The sequence below is a fragment of the Microtus oregoni genome, unplaced genomic scaffold (assembly GCF_018167655.1).
Source record: "Microtus oregoni isolate MIOR12 unplaced genomic scaffold, Mior012 000006F_ref0000085, whole genome shotgun sequence".
NCBI classification, from domain to species: domain Eukaryota; kingdom Metazoa; phylum Chordata; class Mammalia; order Rodentia; family Cricetidae; genus Microtus; species Microtus oregoni.
In genome coordinates, this window is record NW_024543065.1 from 18,752,786 (window position 1) to 18,773,209 (window position 20,424).

Genomic DNA, 20,424 nt, shown 5'->3' on the forward strand with positions numbered 1-20,424 from the left:
AGGAGCCCTTAGGTGCTTGTGAAGCCTGCCTGTGAACCATTTTGAGGCCCAACTGGGGAAATGTTGCTTGTTTATGCTACTTGGCTACTATGGTGGGCGGGGTAACGGAAGCTTTCACACTGTTTCCTTTTACTAAGTAAAGGTGTTACTCATAAACTATTAGGGTCTTTTTTTCCCTTATGAATGAAACTACTGAACTTTATTAAATTTAGAGTGGAAATTGCTTCTTAGTATTAATGGGCAGTTGAAGTTTTCTCGTAGTTTGCAGGATTTTGGTTAGTCGTTCACTGGACATGTTCAGACTTAGATGACGAGCTATCTTTGTCTTTGAAAATTCTGTTGGAACAGGCCCATCCACGTTTGTTTAAGGAAATGAAAGTGGTCTGAGAAGCACTTTTTGTCAGTAGACTGGGCAGCCAAGGGGACTCTACCAGTTCAGTCACAGTTGCTTCTGCCTCAGTACCACTGTGGTGGGTGAGGCACTTCAGCCCGCTGATAAATAGTACACAGTACACGGGATACAGGATACGTGCATAAAGGCCTTGTGCGGAAAGAACAAGAAAGCAGCATTCACAGAAGAAACAAACCAAAGCTGTCCGTCTTAGAAAGGGTAGCCTCCAGTACTGTGTTTAAGCTAGCCTGTGGTATTTTGTTTTACTAGCCCTAAAAAACAAACAAAAATAGTGAAACTATGATAACTTTTTTTCTCATAGTAAATGGCGGTTGCTTGAGTATTTAAGCATCTTTAGTCCCAATATTCATCAGTTTCCAAGTACTTTATGAGCCACGAAATGCAATAGGGAAGATGATGTGCTGACGTGGGATCACGGTGTGCATAGCTATTCTTCAATGGAGGAATCTATTGTTGAGCATGTATCTTGACATTTGAATAGATAAGCAGTGTTTCCATGGATCCAAAACTCCTCTACAAAGGGCTTCTAAGACTAAAACAATTGAGGTTACCCAGAGACCAATGAAAAATAAGTTAAACTCAGTAGAATAAAATGAAATTTTCTTGGAATTGGGAATGAAACAGTCCTGTCTGCTGCAAAAGGTAAAATAGACTAACGTTTAAAATTTATATTATCAGGCTTGTCTATGATAGTGCACACCTCTAATCCCAACACTTGGAAGACAGAGGCAAGCAGATCTCTCTGAGTTTGAGGCCCGCCTGATCTACAAATCGAGTTCCAAGACAGCCAAAGCTACACTGAGAAACCCTATCTCGAACCCCTCCCCTCAAAGTGTGTTATTGGGGTGTTAGGGGAAACGCACAGCTTTGTGTAGTAGGCGCTCTCCAACCTATATTGGGTTCTGGGGGTGGGGTTCATGTCACCAGGTTGACAACATACGGGAGCCTTTCTTGCTGAGCCGTTTGTATACTCCTAACCTTGCTTTGCTTTCTCTCTCTCTCTCTCTCTCTCTCTCTCTCTCTCTCTCTCTCTCTCTCTCTCTTCAAGTCAGGGTTTCTCTGTAGCTTTTTAGAGCCTGTCCTGGAATGCACTCTGTAGACCAGACTGGCTTCAAACTCATTGAGATCCTCCTGTGTCTGCCTCCCGAGTACTGGGATTAAAGGCATGTGCCAACACCACCTGGCCTAATCTTGCTTTTGTTTCTCTTTTCTTATTTTACATAATCACTGTGTTGCCTTTGAAGGTTATTTGTATTATTACTCTCTTTAGAAACAAAACTCGCATATGGATTGTTACTTTTTGTTTGTTCTCTGGCATGTTTTTGCTGTTTGTGGTGCTAGAAATTGAGTCCAGGTTTTCCTACATGGTAGGCAAGTTAGATCCCAGGCCGAGTGTGTGGAATTGTGCTCTTCACTAGCATAAAGGCTCCCCTTTCTTACAGTAGCAGAGTAGTAAAAGTTAGTGACTGTTTTAAACATTATTTCCCTGAAAACTGTAGAATGTGCAGATTTGCTGGGGTTTTCAGATATTTCTAACTGAAATCTCAATAATTTTCATTTATTGCATATATACAAAGAACATTTATTATGTTAAATTTCAGTGTGAAATGCTAACATAGTCAAACATAATGCATATCAAGACCTTATAATCTAGTAGCAAAGGTAGCTCATGTGATCAGAAAATTATGATTAAAAGAGAAAGATTTAGGTTCCACTTTAACCAGTGACAGTAAAATGAACAGAAGAAATTTTCTCTACTCTTTGTAAAGAACATTAAGTAGCTACCTTTTGAACAACCCAGTACCCTAGAATGGCTAGGAGGATATGGTATTGCCATCCAGGGTAGCAGTTAAGGGCTGGCTGGTACTTAGAAACGAACTATGTAAACTGCTGTCATAGTTACCTCTCTGTCTTCGCCACTGCAGGTAAAAATTGAAAGTGTTCTTTATGTATCGAAAAATAGAGAGGCATAAAACTTCCTGGAAAAGAAAAATCCCATAAGCTGGTGAGAATGGTGTTAATGACTTCATTAACGAATCCCTGAAGAATAAAATTCTGTGAATGTGGATGGCTAAGGCAGGTGCTGGTGATGGGGCGTGATCCAGCCAAGAGAAAACTGAGAGACTCTCCCCATGGAGGGCATTCAGATGGACAGCCTGTTTTTGAAGAGACAGCTCTGAAAGTGGGGAGAGGATAGAACCACAAAGCTTACCCTGCGTCCTTACATGTTTTAGAATTGATGCAAACTTAGGAAACCCTATCCCCTCTGTTTTCTTTGGTTTGGCTTAAAGGTAATTATCTTCTCTTTGAGAGAGAGAGAGAGAGAGAGAGAGAGAGAGAGAACACCAAAATGGCTCATGTATGGGAGGACAACCAGAGTGGGTTCTCCCCTTCCAGCCTGGGTTTCGGGGTCAGTTTCAGGTAGATGGGCTTGCATGGCCAGCCCTTTGCCCCAGGAGCCAGCTCACCAGCCTTTTAAATTTCCTACGTTTTGGGCTGGAGAGATGGCTCAGTGGTTAAGAGCATTGCCTGCTCTTCCAAAGGTCCTGAGTTCAATTCCCAGCAACCACATGGTGGCTCACAACCATCTGTAAAGAGGTCTGGCGCCCTCTTCTGGCCTTCAGGCATACACACAGAATATTGTATACATAATAAATAAATAAATATTAAAAAAAAATTTCCTACGTTTCCCAAGTTTTACATACAGTGTGCCTTTTCACATTGTCTGCTCCATAGTATTAACAAAAGTTTTACTGTTTGCTATTCATGGCTGTCCACCACTCTGCTAAAAATTTGTTAAAGATGCCTGCTTTGTATCTGATACCTATTTGTAGTGAGCTACTGTGAAACGCCCATTAGATAGCCATAAATGAGAGCCCTCCGCTTTCCAAAGCAGTAGTATTGTGTGAGTGTTGAAATTTGTTTTATTGTTATTACATTGCTTTAGCCAGTATATTAATGGAATTTTCTAAAAAATATTCTGTTTCTAATTTCTTAATCATTCCTTCCTCACCCTCTTTTAAATTGGATCTTTCTAACCCTTGAACTTAGTCTACCTTGCAGCGTGTCTTCAGTTTTTATTTCTTTGCCTCTCTCACTCCTCACAGGTTTTCCTCTTTACCTGACCCTGGTGGATGGGGGAGGGGTGATGAATGGAGGACTCAGAGCCTTAAAAGATCTCTAGGCTAGCCCACTGCTGTACAGAGTCACTGCTAAACAAAGCAGCTTTTTCTAGTTGGTTGCTATAGAGACAAATGACATTAAATGGAGTTACATTTGGCAGAGACTAAGCAAGTAGGCTTTGCAAGGCTGGAGACCTCTTATGCATGGCCTTTTAGAGGCAAAGACTAGAAAGGGTTTCACAAATGAGGTAATGAGTTATTAATTGGTAGATGTTGCCCAAGTACCCTTTGGTATGATTACACAGTATTTTTTAAAAGTATAGCTTAATTGAGATATAACTCATAATATATTCCCTCATTTAAGGTATCTAACTTAATCACTTTTTTTTAATGTTTATTTATTTATTATGTATACAATATTCTGTCTGTGTGTGTCTGCAGGCCAGAAGAGGGCACCAGACCTCATTACAGATGGTTGTGAGCCACCATGTGGTTGCCGGGAATTGAACTCAGGACCTTTGGAAGAGCAGGCAATGCTCTTAACCACTGAGCCATCTCTCCAGCTTAATCACTTTTAAAAGATATTCAGGATTGTGTTATGTAAGCATCACCATAACTATGGAGTATTTTCATCATCTCAAGAAGCTATTTTGGCCCTGACATGATAGTTTATACCTATAATCCCAGCAATCAGAAGTCTGAGGCAGAAGGATGGCTACTTCAAGTGCATCCTGGGCTGCATAGCAATATGTTGTCTCAAGAGGCAAACACTGCTGAACATGATGGTATGCAGCGTTAATCCCACCCAACACAGAAGACCAAGGCAGGCAATGAGTGCAATGCCAACCAGATCTACATAGAATTCCAAGCTGGCCAAGCCTATCTAGTAATCTCTATCTATATCAAGTAATATCTATCTATCTATCTATCTATCTATCTATCTATCTAAAGATGCATATGGATAGGTAGGTAGGTAGATGGACAGACAGATATCTATTACTCCCTGTGTTGCATTTATTATAATCTCATTTTATGTGCATATATTATAATTTCATTTTTCTTAACAGTTGAATAATATTCAATTATGTAAATGCACATTTTCATTGTCCTTTCATAAGTTGGTGGAGATCTAGGCAATTTCCAATCTGTAGCTATTATGAACAAGTGTCTCTGTCATAGGATGTAGAGTCCTTTAGGTATGTGGCCAATAGCAGTGTAGCTAAATCTTCAGGTAGATCTATTCCCAGCTTCCTGAGGAACTACCACCCTGATTTCCGCAGAGGCTGTGGCAGTTGCACTTTCATCAGCAATGAGTTAGCATTCCCCTTTCCCACATCTTTGTTAGGATGTGCTATCATTTGTTTTATTACTGATTTTGGCCACTCTGACTGGTATAAGATGAAATCTCAAAGTTTTGATTTGTATTTTCCTGATGGCTAAGATTGTCAAACATTTTTCAAAGTGTTTCTTAGCTATTTGTGTTTCATCTTTTGAGAAAACTATTTAGTTCTCTACCCAATTTTTATTGACTTGTTTTCTTGATGCTCAGGATTTTTGGTTCTTTATATGTTCTATGTATACTCACCCTCTATAATTGGGATTCTTTTTTCACATTCTGTAGGCTGCTGCTTTGCTTGGAGAATGGTATCATTTGCTCTGCAGAAACTGTTTACTTTCATAAGGTGCCACATAGTAATTGTTGATATTGGTGCCTGTGCTTTTTATGATCTGTAAAGAAAGTCATCTGCACACATAAGGTATGCAGATAATCATTCAGGCAAATCAGTTATTCAAAATAGAAAAAATAAAAAATAAATAAAAATTAAAAAAAAAGAAAGTCATTTCTTGTGCCAATGAGTTCAGGCCTACTCACCACTTCCTGTTGTATTCATGGTAACTGGTATTATGTTGAAGTCCTTGATTCGTTCGGACTTGGATTTTGTGCAAGTGATAGACACGAATCTCTTTATCTTATTCTACATGCAGCTATCCAGTTTGATCAGCACCATTTGTTGAAGAAGATACTGTCTTTGCTGCAATGTATCTTTTTCACTTCTTTGTCAAAAATCAGTTGTGGAATTGTCTGGTTCTTCAATTGATTCAATTCAATTCATTGATCAATGTGCCTATTTTAATGCCAATATTGTGCTGTTTTTAGCAAAATTGTTCTGTTATACAACAGGAGATCTGAGGTGGTGTTGACTGAGTTTTCTGTCCTGCCTGGTTCCCGCAGTTGTTAAGTCCCAAAGAAATCACACAGAGGTCTACATTAATCATAAATTCATTGGCCCATTATCTCAGGTTTCTTATTAAGTCTTATAACTTATATCACCCCATTATTCTTGTCTATGTTAGCCATATGGCTCAGTACCTTATTCATTTGGTAGGGCAGTCACATCTTGCTTCTTCCATGGCTGGGCCCAGACTACAGAAGAAACTTCCTTCTTCCCAGAATTCTTCTGTTCTCATTGACTCGCCTCTACTTCCTGTCTTATTGTCCTGCCTTGGCTACTGGCCAATCAGCGTTTATTTAAAATATAATTGACAAGATGATGACCATTGTCCCACAGCAGGATGGTGATACCCCCAGAAGTTCTTATTCATGATTGTTTTAGTTACCTTTGTTTTTTTATGTTTTCATATTAAGTTGAGTATTGTGTTTTCAGTTCCTATGAAGAATGTGTTGAAGCTTTCATGAGGATTGCATTAAGTCTGTAGGGAGATTGTTCCTTCTTCTGATATCTTTTTTAATTTCTTTTTTCAGTGACTTGAAGTTTTGGGTTTTTTTTTTTTTTTTATCATACCAGCCTTTAGAGTTAGAGTTATCACAAGATTTTCTTTGTCTTGATTTCTCCCTCAGTCAATTTGTCATTCATATATAAGAAAACTACTGTTTTCTTGCTACTTTGCTGAAGGTATTTGTCAGCTATAAAAGCTTCCTTGTGGGGTTTTTAGGGTCATTTATGTATACAGTCATATCACCTGTACACAAGGGTGCTTTGCCTTCTTCCTTTCCTATTTGAATCCCTTTTACCTCCTTCAGGGATCTTACTGCACCAGTTAAGACTTCAAGTACTGACTATATTGAACAAGTGTGGAAAGAGTGGGCATCCTTGTTCTTCCTGATTTTAGCAGAAATGCTCTGAATTTCTCTTTGTATAGGATAACGTTGGCTATGGGCTTTATGTAAATCATCTTTATTATATTGAGGAATGTCCCTTGTATCTCTAGTTTCTCTAGCACTTTTATCATGAAGGGATACTGGATTTTGTCAAAGGCCTTTTTTGTATCTAATGATCATGTGGTTTGTCTCTTTATGTGTGGTAGATTGCATTTATCTATGTACTCCTGTTGAACCATCCCTGCAATATCTGGATGAAACCAACTTATGTTTATTCTTTCTGGTGAGATATATCTCTTAAGAATTGAGGTTTGAGCAGTAGTACTATTTGGAACACATTCACCAGCTCAGAGCTTCCATTTGTTTTAAAATGTGTGTGTGTGTGTGTGTGTGTGTGTGTGTGTGTGTGTGTGTGACCCTCAAAGTTTTAGGCATTTTTGCATAGATGTTTCTCATTATTGTATGCCCATAACTGTTTGAGAAATCGTTTCCATTAGGCATGCATGCTTTACTGTGGAGGAGTCGAGCTCTCATTGCAGGAGTGACACCCCTGCTGTGACAGTTCTAATCTTCACTGCTCAGTTGTTCACTCAGCTGTCATAGCTGGTTTACCAGAAGCTTCTTCTGCTAGTGCCCCTTTTCATATTTTTAAGAGGTTTTCTCTAAAGTGTGTCACTGGTTCTCTGTACAATAAATTTTACCCACTGTTACCTTAGGCTGGAAACAAGAGGAAGATGAGTGTCCTTGTTATCATTTGTTAATTTGTTGAAATTGCCAAATACTTCATTGAACAACCTCAATTTTGTTCTGCAAAGGACAAATTTTTCAAGTGTAGGCTTCCTTTCACTGCCTTTTATATATTTTATAAAAGACTACATAGTATATGCTGATTAAAGGTGCTATGTGGGAGGAGCCAAAGGGGAAGGAAATGTCCTTAGGAACCAATTTCACAAAGAAAGCAGGGTTGAAGTACCACAGAGGAGATAGAGAATATAATAACCATTATTACACCATAAGATTAATCCTTGGCCAGCACAATATTTAAGCATTATACATTTAAACACATGCTTTGATATTAGCTTGCTGACTGGTAAATACAAGAGTCCTTTAAAAACAAACAAACAAACACAGGATGAGTTGGAGTTCTCCCTTTGCTCATTGTTGTCTTCTGCCTTCCTGTTCTAGCATTAAATTTTCAAAGTGTAAAAGTAGCGCCATCCATATAAGCACTTAGTCTGCTAAATACTTATTATTTATACAGTGTTCTCAGCATTAAAAACAGCCCATTCCCCTTTGTCTCTAAAAATGGAAATTGCTTTCCTTGCATATCTGGAATTCAACAAATTAATAATGTTTTTAAAAACAAAATATGCATCTTACGTGTTAACTGTTTGCCTCCGATTTCAAGGAACACCTAAGGAGACCTCCTGTGCTCCTAAGAGTCACAAGATTGGGAAGGATTTTAATTACTTCTGCATTGCATAAAATACCTTTGTATGCTTTCTTTGATAAATCCCAGTTCCTACTCTAAATGCTAAGAAATGGGGACTCTAGTGTGATTATTTTCTTCTTTGTAAATGATGTTCTCAAAATGACATTTGTAAGACCGCACTCAAATACTGTCTAGTATTAACATGACTGTTCCAAGCCTCATTCGGGTACTATTTAAATGAAATATTTTCTGTCCTTTCTCTTTTAACTTATTCATGCTTTTAAGTCTAAAATATGTCTCGTATATAGGATCTACCAACCTCAAACTTTACATTGGTATGTATTTAAACAGTTGATACTTAGTATGAGTACCGATAAGGTAGGATATATTTATGGCATTTCCTCTTTGTTTTCTACCTAATGTCACCTTCCTTCTTCTATTTTTCTCATTACTGCCTTCTTAACTGACTTTTAAGGTTTCTTTTTAGTGACTGCCTTAAATGTTACCATAGTATACTACAATTTGTTTAGTCTTCTGTTTGATAGAATTTTTAATTGTTTTCAGTTTTAATTCTAGAAAATTCCTGAGAATTGTGTATGTCTAAGAATTATGATCGTTCATCTCTATTTATATATAGATAGGCAGGTAGGAAGGTAGATCGATTGAACTCCCCTGTGGTGCACATGGTTGTACAGAATTATAATCATTCATCTATATCTATAGATAGGTAGATCAGTTGAACTTACCCTATGGTGCACATGTTCATATATACTTTTGGGGGTGAGTTTTGAGGCAGGGTTTCTCTGTAGCTTTGAGAATTCTGTTTAGATCTGCACCCCATTTTTAACTGTCTAGTTTCTTGAGTTCTTTATATATTTTGGATATTAGTCCTCTATTGGATATGGAGTTGCTAAAAAGTCTTTTCCCATTCTCTACGTTATTACTTTATCCAAATGGCAGTGTTCTTTGCCTTACGAAGCTTTTCGATTTCTTGTGGTCTTATTTATTGATTTTTTTTCTTAGTGTCTGTGCTATTGTTGCTCTGTTGAGAATGTCTTCTCTTGTGCCAGTGAGCTCAAGGCTCTTCCCCATTTTCTCTTCTATTAGGTTTTTATGTTGAGCTCTTTGATCCATTTGAAGTTGAGTTGTGTCATATTCCCTTTAAATAACTTTCCCTGTATTCCCTTACATATCTAAACTGTTTTCTGTTGTTGTCCTCTTTTACAGATAAACAAACTGAGGACATATATATGTCAATCTAGTAGCCAGAGTGACAGAGGATTCAAATCAAGTTTAGCTGATTCCAAAGTCATTTTAAACCACTTTCCTTTATTACCTAATGAGACAATAAAGTCAGAATCCAGCAATGCATAGAAGGACCTGTTGCTTCCCCAGTATTGTGACTGGAAACATGCTTACCATTTCCATCGGTGTTAACAACTGCTGTCACTGATCCACCTCTTTAAGAGCATGAATACGTTGGGTACCCTCTAAAGATCAGAGTTGCATAGTCAGGGCACTCATAAGTACATCGAGAAGATTTTAGAGACTTCTAGTTTCCACAGAATACTGGCTACCAGACTGGATTTTTTGCAGAACACAGCCCTTGTGAGGTCTTCTGGCATCTACACCTGGCTTGGCATCCCGGTGCTGTCCGTTCTGAGTGCAGATGAAAGCCTTAACTGTCCTTTCCCTTTCGTAGTTATGAGAGACACTTTTGCAAATAAAAGTTAACATAGCTTCCTTGTTTCCTCAGGTCTCACAGTGACAGCTGTAAAAGACTCAGGAGAATGGAATTTGGAGGCTGGGGCCTTGGTGCTTGCAGATGCTGGCCTTTGCTGTATTGACGAATTTAATAGCCTCAAAGAGCATGACAGAACCAGTATCCATGAAGCAATGGAGCAGCAAACCATAAGCGTCGCTAAGGCTGGGTAAGCATTTCTGTTCTTTAAAGTCTATGGAAGTAGAGAGACTATTCAGTATAAAATCAAGGAAAATGGGAATCTTTTGGTACACTCAGGGGTTATGGTTATCAGTTATCACTCTCTGATTACAAGGTTTTTCTTATTAGAATATAGAAGTGAATATGGAAATAAAAAGTGAATTATTGAGAAAAAGTAAGGTTAAAAATAAAGTATAGAAGTAGACTTTCTAAGTATACTTTTTCTGTGTTACAGACACCATGACCAGTGCAGCATTTAACCGAGGCTTGCTTATCCTTCCAGAGTCTGTCGTGGTGGGAAGTGTAGTGCAAGGCAGACAGGCATGGCGCAGGCACAGTAGCTATGAGCTTACATCCTGTTCCTCAGGCAGCAGGCAGAAAGAGAGCAAGACTGGACCTGGAGGTGGCCTTTTGAAACCTCAGAGCCTTCCCCAGTGACACATGTCCTCAATCAAGGCCACACCTCCTAATCCTTCCTAAACAGTCTACTAAACTGGCTCATGGAGCAGTCCCATTCAAACCACCACATTAACTGACTCGGCACCTCTCTTTCAACACAGGACTCTACTTCTTTTCATAAAAATTGTGTATGTACTCAGGGCATATTGATTATTAGATTTTGAAAGATTCATGGAGTATAATAGAGATAAATCTAGTGAAATATCTTCTAAGATGATACCTGAAAACTGTAAAGATGTAGAAGACCGGGGAGACAGGTAATGTTGTTAGGATGTAAATTCTCCCAACCAGTCTGTAGGCTCCAGGCTGTCCCAGTCAGAATTCTAACTAGGAGTTTATCTTTATATAAGTTAATAAGCTGATTTTAAATTTTACAAAGAAAGAAAGGCACAGAAGCTAGGCTTACCAAAACAAGTGTGAAAAGGATAAATATGGAGAAGCATATGACCCAGCTGTACCTTTCTTGGGTATGTACTTTAAAAAGTCACATACAGTATTTATTGCCGCCCCACTCACAGTCTTTGGAAGTGGAAGTCAACAATGAATGAATGAAGAAAATGTGCTATATATGCAAAATGGAGGTTTATTTAGCCATAACAGAGAATGAATTAGGAAAATGAATAGACCTGTAAATCATGTGTTAAGCAGACTAAACTAGACTCAAAGTCAAACCCCACATGTTTTCAGTTATGTGGAAAGGGAGGAAGAAATCTTACCAGAGCAGGAAGGAGGGAAAGGAGGGCAATGGAAAACGTGTGACATGAGAGCGGAGAGGACTCTTTAGAGGGAGGATGGACCAGCAGGAGGGGCATGGCAGGGCAGTGAGGAAGGACACATATAGAGCAAAGTGTAATTGATACATGTTTGAAAATAATGGAGCCCATGACTTTATATACTAACTTAAAATTCATTTTAAAAGAAACTTATGTAAATGAAATAATATGCTAGAACACTTTGATATCCATATGCAAAAAAGGACCTGTACAAACATGGTTTATAGCAGCTTATGGGGACATGAGCCCATCTGTACATAAAATTCTAGAAAAGGCAAACTGTGGAGAGATCCAGTCAGTGTTTGCTGTAGGTTAGGGAAGACAAATGACTACAGAAAGACACCTTAAAGGGATGGCATTTTAGTGTTGTGTAAATTATACCACAGTAATTCTTATTCCTAAAAACAAGGGAGCTTAAGCATTTGCCCCCAAATGACTCTGTCAGATTGCTGCTGAGGTTTTTCTTCCTCTTCTTAGCTAGTGTCAATGTGTGAACATAGTTCACAGCTTCTCTTTGGGCTTCGTTAGTAAACATGCATAGAATATATCACGTAAGAAGAGCTTGAAGGAAATAGCGGTATCTGGGACACTGGGAGACTAACCCACGGTTGCTCTATTGTAAATGAAATAACGTCTCCCAAAGGAAATATTTTGAAGAATAATTTTCAAATTGGATTTCCTTGTCTGAGGAGAAGAAAGGGACTCACCTTAGAGTAGTAGAAACTGTTGTTGCTACTTCTGGGCAGCTTTTCGTTGTTTCTTCTGTAAACCATCTAGTAGATACATAATGTGCATTAATTATACTGTTCGCCTAAGCAGAAGCTTGAACATTTAATGAATTGTTCACTGGGTCTTTCTGTGTGGATTGTCATGCCCTGGACACATGAGGATGGGCATTACACAAAACATTTGTATTTTGTTTTAAAGTAAACTTCCCATGTGCTTCTGCTTCTTCTTGACCTTCTATCCAGTGTTAATACTTCCTTGAATGGATGCACTCACCACATAATTGTGGTATTTTACCTTCTGTTCTTTTTAAATTTTTTAAGAATCTTTACTTTGCAAAGCCATTTAGGATATTTATTTCATTTAAAAAGTATTGTAGGGATTTGGAGAGGTAGCTCGGTGGTTAAGAGCATTGGTTGCTCTTCCAGATAACCCAGTTTTGATTCATAGCACCCATGTGGTGGCTCATAACTGTTTGTAACTCCAGTCCCAAGGTATCCAAAGCCCTTTTCTATCAGGCCTCTAAGGTATCAGACACGCAGGTGGTACAAAGACAAACATGCAGGCAAACACTCATATGCATAAAATAATCATTTAAAAAATTAAATATTGTAATTTACACATTCAAAGAGTGATAATTCAAGGATCATGTTCTCTACTTATTACAGCGAAATTGGGTTATATTCACTCTTCTTGTGTTGATATTATTGGCATTCTGTCCCACATAACTATTCCTAGATTCATAAAGACTTTATACTATTTTAGTGTTAGCATTTATATTAAAGATTCAGTTCCTAGCATTGCATAGTATGCAATTATATCAGTTTTGTACATTAGATTACTCTATATTGAAAAGGATTCTTTTTCTTTATAGATTCAGTGAAGATAATTGTAATTTCATTATGATAACAAAGCTGAAATTACTATATTCTCTGAATTTAGTAACTTTTCCAGTCTATTTTCTTGGATAGAAGGATTCACGTGTTGACATGCAATGTGGCACAAATTCTAATTGTTCTTAATTATAAAAACTTGGAGTCATATATAGGGGTTAATGCTGGAAGATAAGAGAAGCAGAACAGCCAGCCAGTAGAGAGTTCTTACCTCTACCAATGCTCAGACCAAAGGTGCGATCCTATCTCTATGAATCTTCAGACTGCATCTCAGACTGAATCCTCAGACTGCAATGAGCTCTTGTCTCCTTGTTTTCCTCTCTCTGCCCAGCCATATCACTCCTGTCTCCACCTCCCCATTGCTGGGATTAAATGCTGGGATCACCTTTGTATAAACTCTGTTTCTCTTTTAGACAGATTTAATCTGGCATAGCCCAGGGTGGCCTTGAACTCACAGCCCTCTGTCTATCTCTGTTCTAGAGTCCTAGGATTAAAGGTGTGTGACACCACTGCCTGGCCTCTATGGCTAACTAGTGGTGTAGCATTGCACTCTGATCCTCAGGCAAGCTATACTATGGAAAAGTCAAAATGATCATTGTAGAGAATAAAAGTTCCTGTCTCAAAGACAGCTGGCATCGGTGGCAACCTAATAGGTTTTGGACCTTGTGGGGCAGGCCTGTCTTCTTTTAGTCTCTGTAAATGAATGCCACTGCCCTTCCTTCCAAGATCTTCAGTCTCTGTAAATGAATGCTATTACCCTTCCTTTCAAGATCTTCTTTTGTTGTTGTTGTTTCTGTTTTTACATTCTTTTTGTTTGGTTGGTTTTGTTTTGTTTTTTACTCTTTTTTATGCTTTTCTTTTGGGAGGGCTTTCTTTTTTATTGATATTTATTGAACTCTACATTTTAATCTACTCCCCTCCCTGCCTCTCCCCTCCCCCAAGGTCCCCATGCTCCCAATTTACTCAGGAGATCTTGCCTTTTTATACTTTCTATTTCCCATGTAGATTATATCTATGTAAATCTCTCTTAGTGTCCATATTGTTGTCTAAATTCTCTGGGATTGTGGTTTGTAGGCTGGCGTTCTTTGCTTTATGTTTAAAAACCACCTATGAGTGAGTACATGTGATAATTGTCTTTCTGTGTCTGGGTTACCTCACTCAAAATAATGTTTTCTAGTTCCATCCATTTTCCTGCAAAATTCAAGATGTCATTATTTTTTTCTGCTGTGTAGTACACCATTATGTAAATGTACCACAGTTTTCCTATCCATTCTTCAATGGAGGGGCATTTAGGTTGTTTCCAGGTTCTGGCTATGACAAACAAAGCTGCTATGAACATAGTTGAGCACATGTTTTTGTGGCACAATTGAGCATCCTTTGGATATATACCCAAAAGTGGTATTACTGGGTCTTGAGGAAGGTTGTTTCCTAATTTTCTGAGAAATCGCCACACTGAAATCCAAAGGGGTTGTACCAGCTTGCATTCCCACCAGCAATGCAGAAATGTTCCCTTTTCCCCACAACCTTTCCAGCATAAGTTGTCATCAGTGTTTTTGATCTTGACCATTCTTACAGGTGTAAGATGGAATATCAGGGTTGTTTTGATTTGCATTTCTCTGATGTTAAACATTTCCTTAAGTGTCTTTCAGCCATTTTAGATTCCTTTGTTGGGAGTACTCTGTTTAGGTCTGTACTCCATTTTAATGGATTATGTGTTCTTTTGGTGTCCAATTTCTTGAGTTCTTTGTATATTTTGGAGATCAGACTTCTGTCTGATGTTGGGTTAGTGAAGATCTTTTTTCATTCTGTAGGCTATTGTTTTGTCATGTTGACCGTGTCCTTTGCTTTACAGAAGCTTTTTAGTTTCAGGAGGTCCCATTTATTAATTGTTTCTCTCAGTGTCTGTGCTGCTGGGGTTATATTTAGGAAGTGGTCTCCTGTGCCAGTGCATTCAAGTTCTTCCCACTTTCTCTTCTATAAGTTTCAGTGTGGCTGGCTTTATGTTGAGGTCTTTGATCCATTTGGACTTGAGTTTTGTGCACGGTGATAGATATGAGTCTATTTTCATCCTTCTACATGTTGATACCAGTTATGCCAGCACCACTTGTTAAATATGCTTTATTTTACATTTGATATTTTTTGCTTTTTATCAAATATCAGGTATTCAAAGATGTGTGGTTTGATATCCAGGTCTTCTGTTCAGTTCCATTGGTCCTCCTTTCTGTTTTTATGCCAGTACCCAGGCTGTTTTCAGTACTTTAGCTCTGTAGTAGAGTTTAATTGTGATGCCTCCAGAAGTTCTTTTATTGCCCAGGATTGTTTTGGCTATCCTGGGTTTTTTGCTTTTCCAAATGAAGTTGAGTACCATTCTTTTGAGGTCTTTGAAGAATTTTTCTGGGATTTTAATGGACATTGCGTTGAATCCGTAGATTGTTTTCAGTAAAATTGCCATTTTTACTATATTAATTCTGCCTACCCAATAGCATGGGAGGTCTTTCCACTTTTTGGTGTTTTCTTCAATTTCTTTCTTCAAAGATTTAAAGTTCTTCTGATACAAGTCTTCCACTTGTTTGGTTAGAGTTACTCTGAGATATTTTATGCTATTTGTGGCTATTGTTGAGGGTGTTGATTCTCTGATTTCTTCCCCAGCCATTTTATCACAGGAGGGCTACTGATTTTTTTGAGTTAATCTTGTATCCTGCTATATTGCTGAAAGTGTTTATGAGTTGTAGAAGTTCCTTGGTAGAATTTTTGGGATCACTTATGTAAATTATCATCATCAGCAAACAGTGAGAGTTTGACTTCTTCTTTTCCAATTTGTATCCCCTTGATCTCCCTTTGATGTCTTATTGCTCTAGCTAGGACCTCAAGAACTATATTGAATATATTGAATAGGTATGGAGAGAGTGGGCAACCTTGTCTTGTTCCTGATTTCAGTGGAAATGCTAGGAGTTTCTCTCCATTTAGTTTGATGTTGGCTGTTGGCTTGTTGTATATTGCCTTAATTATGTTTAGGTATGATCCTTGTATCCCTGCTCTCTCCAAGAGCTTTATCATGAAGGGATGTTGTATTTTGTCAAATGCTTTTTCGGCAGCTAATGAGATGATCATATGGTTTTTATTTTTCAGCTTGTTTATATGGTGGATTATGTTTACAGATTTTCGTATTTTGAACCATCCCTGAATCTGTGGGATGAAGCTGACTTGGTTATGGTGGATGATGGTTCTGATGTGTTCTTGGATTCGATTTGCTAGTATTTTATTTAGTATTTTTGCATCAATGTTCATGAGTGAGATTTTGTTTTTTTCAAGATAGGGTTTCTCTGTGTAGCCCTGGCTCTCCTAGAACTCACTCCATCAACCAGGTTAACCTCAAGAACTCAGAGATCCACCTGCCTCTGCCTCCCAAGTGCTAGGATTAAAGATGTGTACCACTACCATAGGCTGTTGTTGTTTTTTTAATATTTTGTGATTAATATAATTATGCCATTTCCAGCTTCCCTTTTTCTCTGCAAACCCACTCACGTCCACACACAGACACTCCTCTTCCAAATTCATGTCCTTGTTTTTCATTAATTGTCATTATACATGCACACTAAAATACAAAAATACCATCTGCTTACTCAATCCTATTTCTATGTATATGTTTTCAGGGGTGATTATTTGATATTATATAACTAATTGCTGTGCTAGTCCCTGGAGAAGAACTTATCTCCTGCTCTCAGCATTCCTTAGTTGCTGATAGTTCTTTGTTGAGGACTGAGGCCTCCTGAGCTTTTCCCTTTCCGTGTTAGCATGTCTGTTGTGGCCTCCATGTTCCTGCCATGTTTAGGCAGGAACAACCTAAACCATGTTGTTGTAGCTTCTTCTGACACCAAGTTCTTCTTGAAGTATGCAGATGTCCACTTTCTGGCTCAGTGCCTGCCTTAAAGTCAGTAGATAGAAGCTATCGCTACTGAAGTATACTATTTTATTACTAACTATATCTACATACACACAGCATAAAATTTAGCATCTCAACCATCTTTAAATATATAGATAATTCATGCTATGTGCCTTTGCACTATTAGGCACTACATTGACAGCTAACTTATATGCTCTTGTTCTAGATGGGAGAATACGTAATGACTTATTGTTTTAAGGGTGTATGTGAAGGTGTTTATAGTATTTTCTGTATTTCTGCAGTCAGTTGAGTCTCCAGAATAACTTCATAGCAGTTGCATCAGCATCATTATATTAAGAAATAAAGAAAAATGATATTCAGGCTTTCTTTGAAGTACTTTTTGTACTTAAAATTGATTCTCTTAAGGTTATATGTTATTAGAGTTTATATAGGCAGGGTGTCAATTGCTGAGAAAATTTAAGAACTTACTTTGTTTAGAGGCTTCAACCATTTCTGTCCAGGTCATCTGGCACCACTGTTTCTGGGCCTGTGGTGGGACAGAACAACCAGGCAAAAGGCATGGTAGAGCCTAGCTGGTAACCTCATGGTACTCAAGAGGCAGAGAGGGACTTGAGAAGGGGCTCAGGAAAAGACATAACCCTTAAGAATTTCTCCCTGGGACCCAAAAAGATGAACATGGGATGTACTCACTCGTAATTGGTTTCTAGCCATAAATAAAGGACATTGAGCATATAATTTGTAATCCTAGAGAAGCTAAATAAGAAGGTGAACCCAAAGACAAACATATAGTCATCCGCCTGGATATGAACCTTCATCTGGCGATGGATCGAGATAAAGACAGAGACCCAAATAGGAGCACCGGACTGAGCTCTTAAGATCCAAATGAGGAGCAGAAGGAGGGAGAACATGAGCAAGGAAGTCAGGACCAAGAGGGGTGCACCCACCCACTGTGACAGTGGAACTGATCTATTGGGAGCTCACCAAGGCCAGCGGGACTGGGACTGAATAAGCATGGGATGAAACCGAACTTTCTGAACATGGCAGACAATGAAGGCTGATGAGAAGCCAAGGACAAGGGCACTAGGTTTCGATCCTAATACATGAACTGGCTTTGTGGGAGCCTAGCCTGTTTGGATGCTCACCCTCCTGGACCTGGATAGAAGTGGGAGGACCTTGGACTTCCGGCAGGGCAGGGAATCTGGACTGCTCTTCATTCTCAAAAGGGAAGGGGAATGGAGTGGGGGGGGGGAGGGGGAGGGGAGTGGGGGAGGGGCAATGTGTGGGAGGAAGGGGAGGGAAATGGGAAATGGGGAGGAGGCGGAAATTTTTTTTTCAACAACTAAAAAATAAATAAAAAAAAGAATTTCTCCCTGGGAACCCATTGCCTCCAGCTAGGTTCTTCCCTGTGCTGTGTTCTCCACCATGGTGTAGAACACATCATCTCTCCTTTCACTTCACCACTCCTGGGGTTTCTCCTCCAGTGTGGGCCAAGGGTTAGGTTAGCTGGTTTCCATTGTCTTTTTCTTCTTTTCTTTTTCTATTTTTTCAAGACAGGCTTTCTCTGTGTAGCCCTGGTTATCCTAGAACTCATTCTGTAGACCATGCTGGTCTCAAAATGAGAAATCTGCCTGCTTCTGCCTCCTGAATACTGGGATTAAAGGTGTGTTGGCATGTACATTGAAGTTCATAATATTCTCTCTTAGTTTTAGTTTTAGGGAGTTTGTTGCATGGATTTGTTTTCCTTGATTATAATGTGTCTGGAGAATAATGTTCAAGCTTTGTTATAAAAAGTTGCTATTATTTCATGGGAACATAAAAATCCAATACTTTATTTTTTGTAATTATTGTTTTTGTTGTTTGTTATATCATCAACTTTTGCTAAATATTTTAACATATCATCCAGGCCTTTTCTGAGCTATGGTTATAAAGTAATTAGAAATAATTGTATAATTACTTTGAACAATGATACAGAATGCCCTTCTGTGTGGTCTGAATATGTCTTATTACCATTGGTTTGAAGCTGATTTGGCCAGTAACCAGGTAGAATAGTCTGGCACAATAGCCAGGTAGGAAATCCAAGCAAAAAGACAGGAATAAAGAAGGCAGAATCTGAGAGGCGCCAGCAGCTGCCAGAGAGGCAAGATGTGAAGTAACAAACCATGAGCCTCATGATAAAATATAGAATAATAGAAAGGGGTTAATTTAAGATATGGGTTAATGTAAGAACTAGGTAATAATAGGCCTGAGCACAGTTTGTAATTGATATTAAGCCTCTGAGTGTTTGTTCTGGAACTGGCAGGTGGGAGAGAAACCTCCAGTTACAGAAGAGCTCAAATATAGACATAGTCTTAGACTTGTTCTAGCCCCACACCCATGCACACAGTCTTAATTAAACTTGGTGACTCATAAAAAATAAAAGTAAATTTAAAAAGATATGAAAGTTGAACAACTTGTTGGAACAAAGTAGTTTGGAGGAAATGTGAGGGGTAAGAAGAAGTTATGAGGTGAATTTGATGAATACATTATGTATAGATATGAAATTATTAAAGAAATAAGATTTTTTATAATATAAACTTTTAGGTTGTCAAGGACTGCTGTGTAAACTTTAATATCAAAGGCTCGGAAATTTAAAGTACAAATAGTACAGAAAAGACTGCCCAGTGCCTACAGCTGCCTGGATGTTGGATAGATTTATTGTAGGATTGTGGATGTCTTCAAATTTAGAGAAGAAAAATGTATGGGTTTTTTTGTTTTTATATATATATATATATATTTTCATTTTTCAAGACAGGGTTTCTCTGTAGCTTTGTCGCCTGTCCTAGAGTTCACTCTGTAGACCAGGCAGGCCTCAAACTCATAGAGATCCGCCTGCCTCTGCCTCCTGAGTGCTGGGATTAAAGGCCTGTACCACCACTGCCCAGAAGAAGTAAACCTTTAATGTATCACCTATGAAGCATAATAAATTGTGGGCTAGCCTACAGATTAAACTGTAACTTATTCAACTTTTGGCTGGTTTCCTGTAGAATATATTTATAAAGTGTAGTTTTACATATATAACAAGATGTAGAACATAATGTGTTCTAGACAGAGCAAGTTCAGAAGCCATCCCCCAAAGCCCCTCATGAAAACACAGTGGACATATTCAGGGTTACTATAATAATGGAGGAGAGTCCAGAGCTAGCCTGGCAATATTGAGGTTCCAGCTCCACAGTTTGCTATTTAGACATATGTCTTAGCTGGGTTTTTATTGTTGTGATAAACATCATGAACTAACACAAGTTGGGGAGAAAAGGGTCATTTCAGCTTACAGTTGTCGTCCAGCCAGCATAAAGGAGAGGCAAGGCAGGAACTGAAGCAGAGGCAATGGAGGAGTGCTGTGTACTAACTTGTTCTGCATGGTGTGCTCAGGCTGCTTTCCTATACACCTAGGACCCCCTGCCCAGCAGCGCTACCACTCACACTGGGCTGGCCCCTCCCACATCAAATTCCGGTAGGCCAGTCTGGTAGGACATGTTTTAAACTGAGGCTTCTTCTTCTCTCAAATGACTCTAGTTGTGTCCAGTTGGGAGGAAACCTATGAACGCATATTACTAGACTTCTCTAATAGTGAGCTGCCGTGTGTACCATGATTCAGGGTGGG

The 20,424-nt window shown here is 38.7% G+C and overlaps 1 protein-coding gene across 1 annotated transcript in view; it reads left to right on the forward strand.

The window, feature by feature from the left end:
* Positions 1 to 20,424, forward strand: part of Mcm9 (minichromosome maintenance 9 homologous recombination repair factor) — a 70,729-nt gene that overhangs the window by 31,432 nt on the left and 18,873 nt on the right. The window contains exon 8 of the mRNA XM_041653601.1: positions 9,844 to 10,018. Coding sequence (XP_041509535.1) covers positions 9,844 to 10,018 — 175 coding nt within the window. The remainder of the gene's footprint in view (positions 1 to 9,843; positions 10,019 to 20,424) is intronic.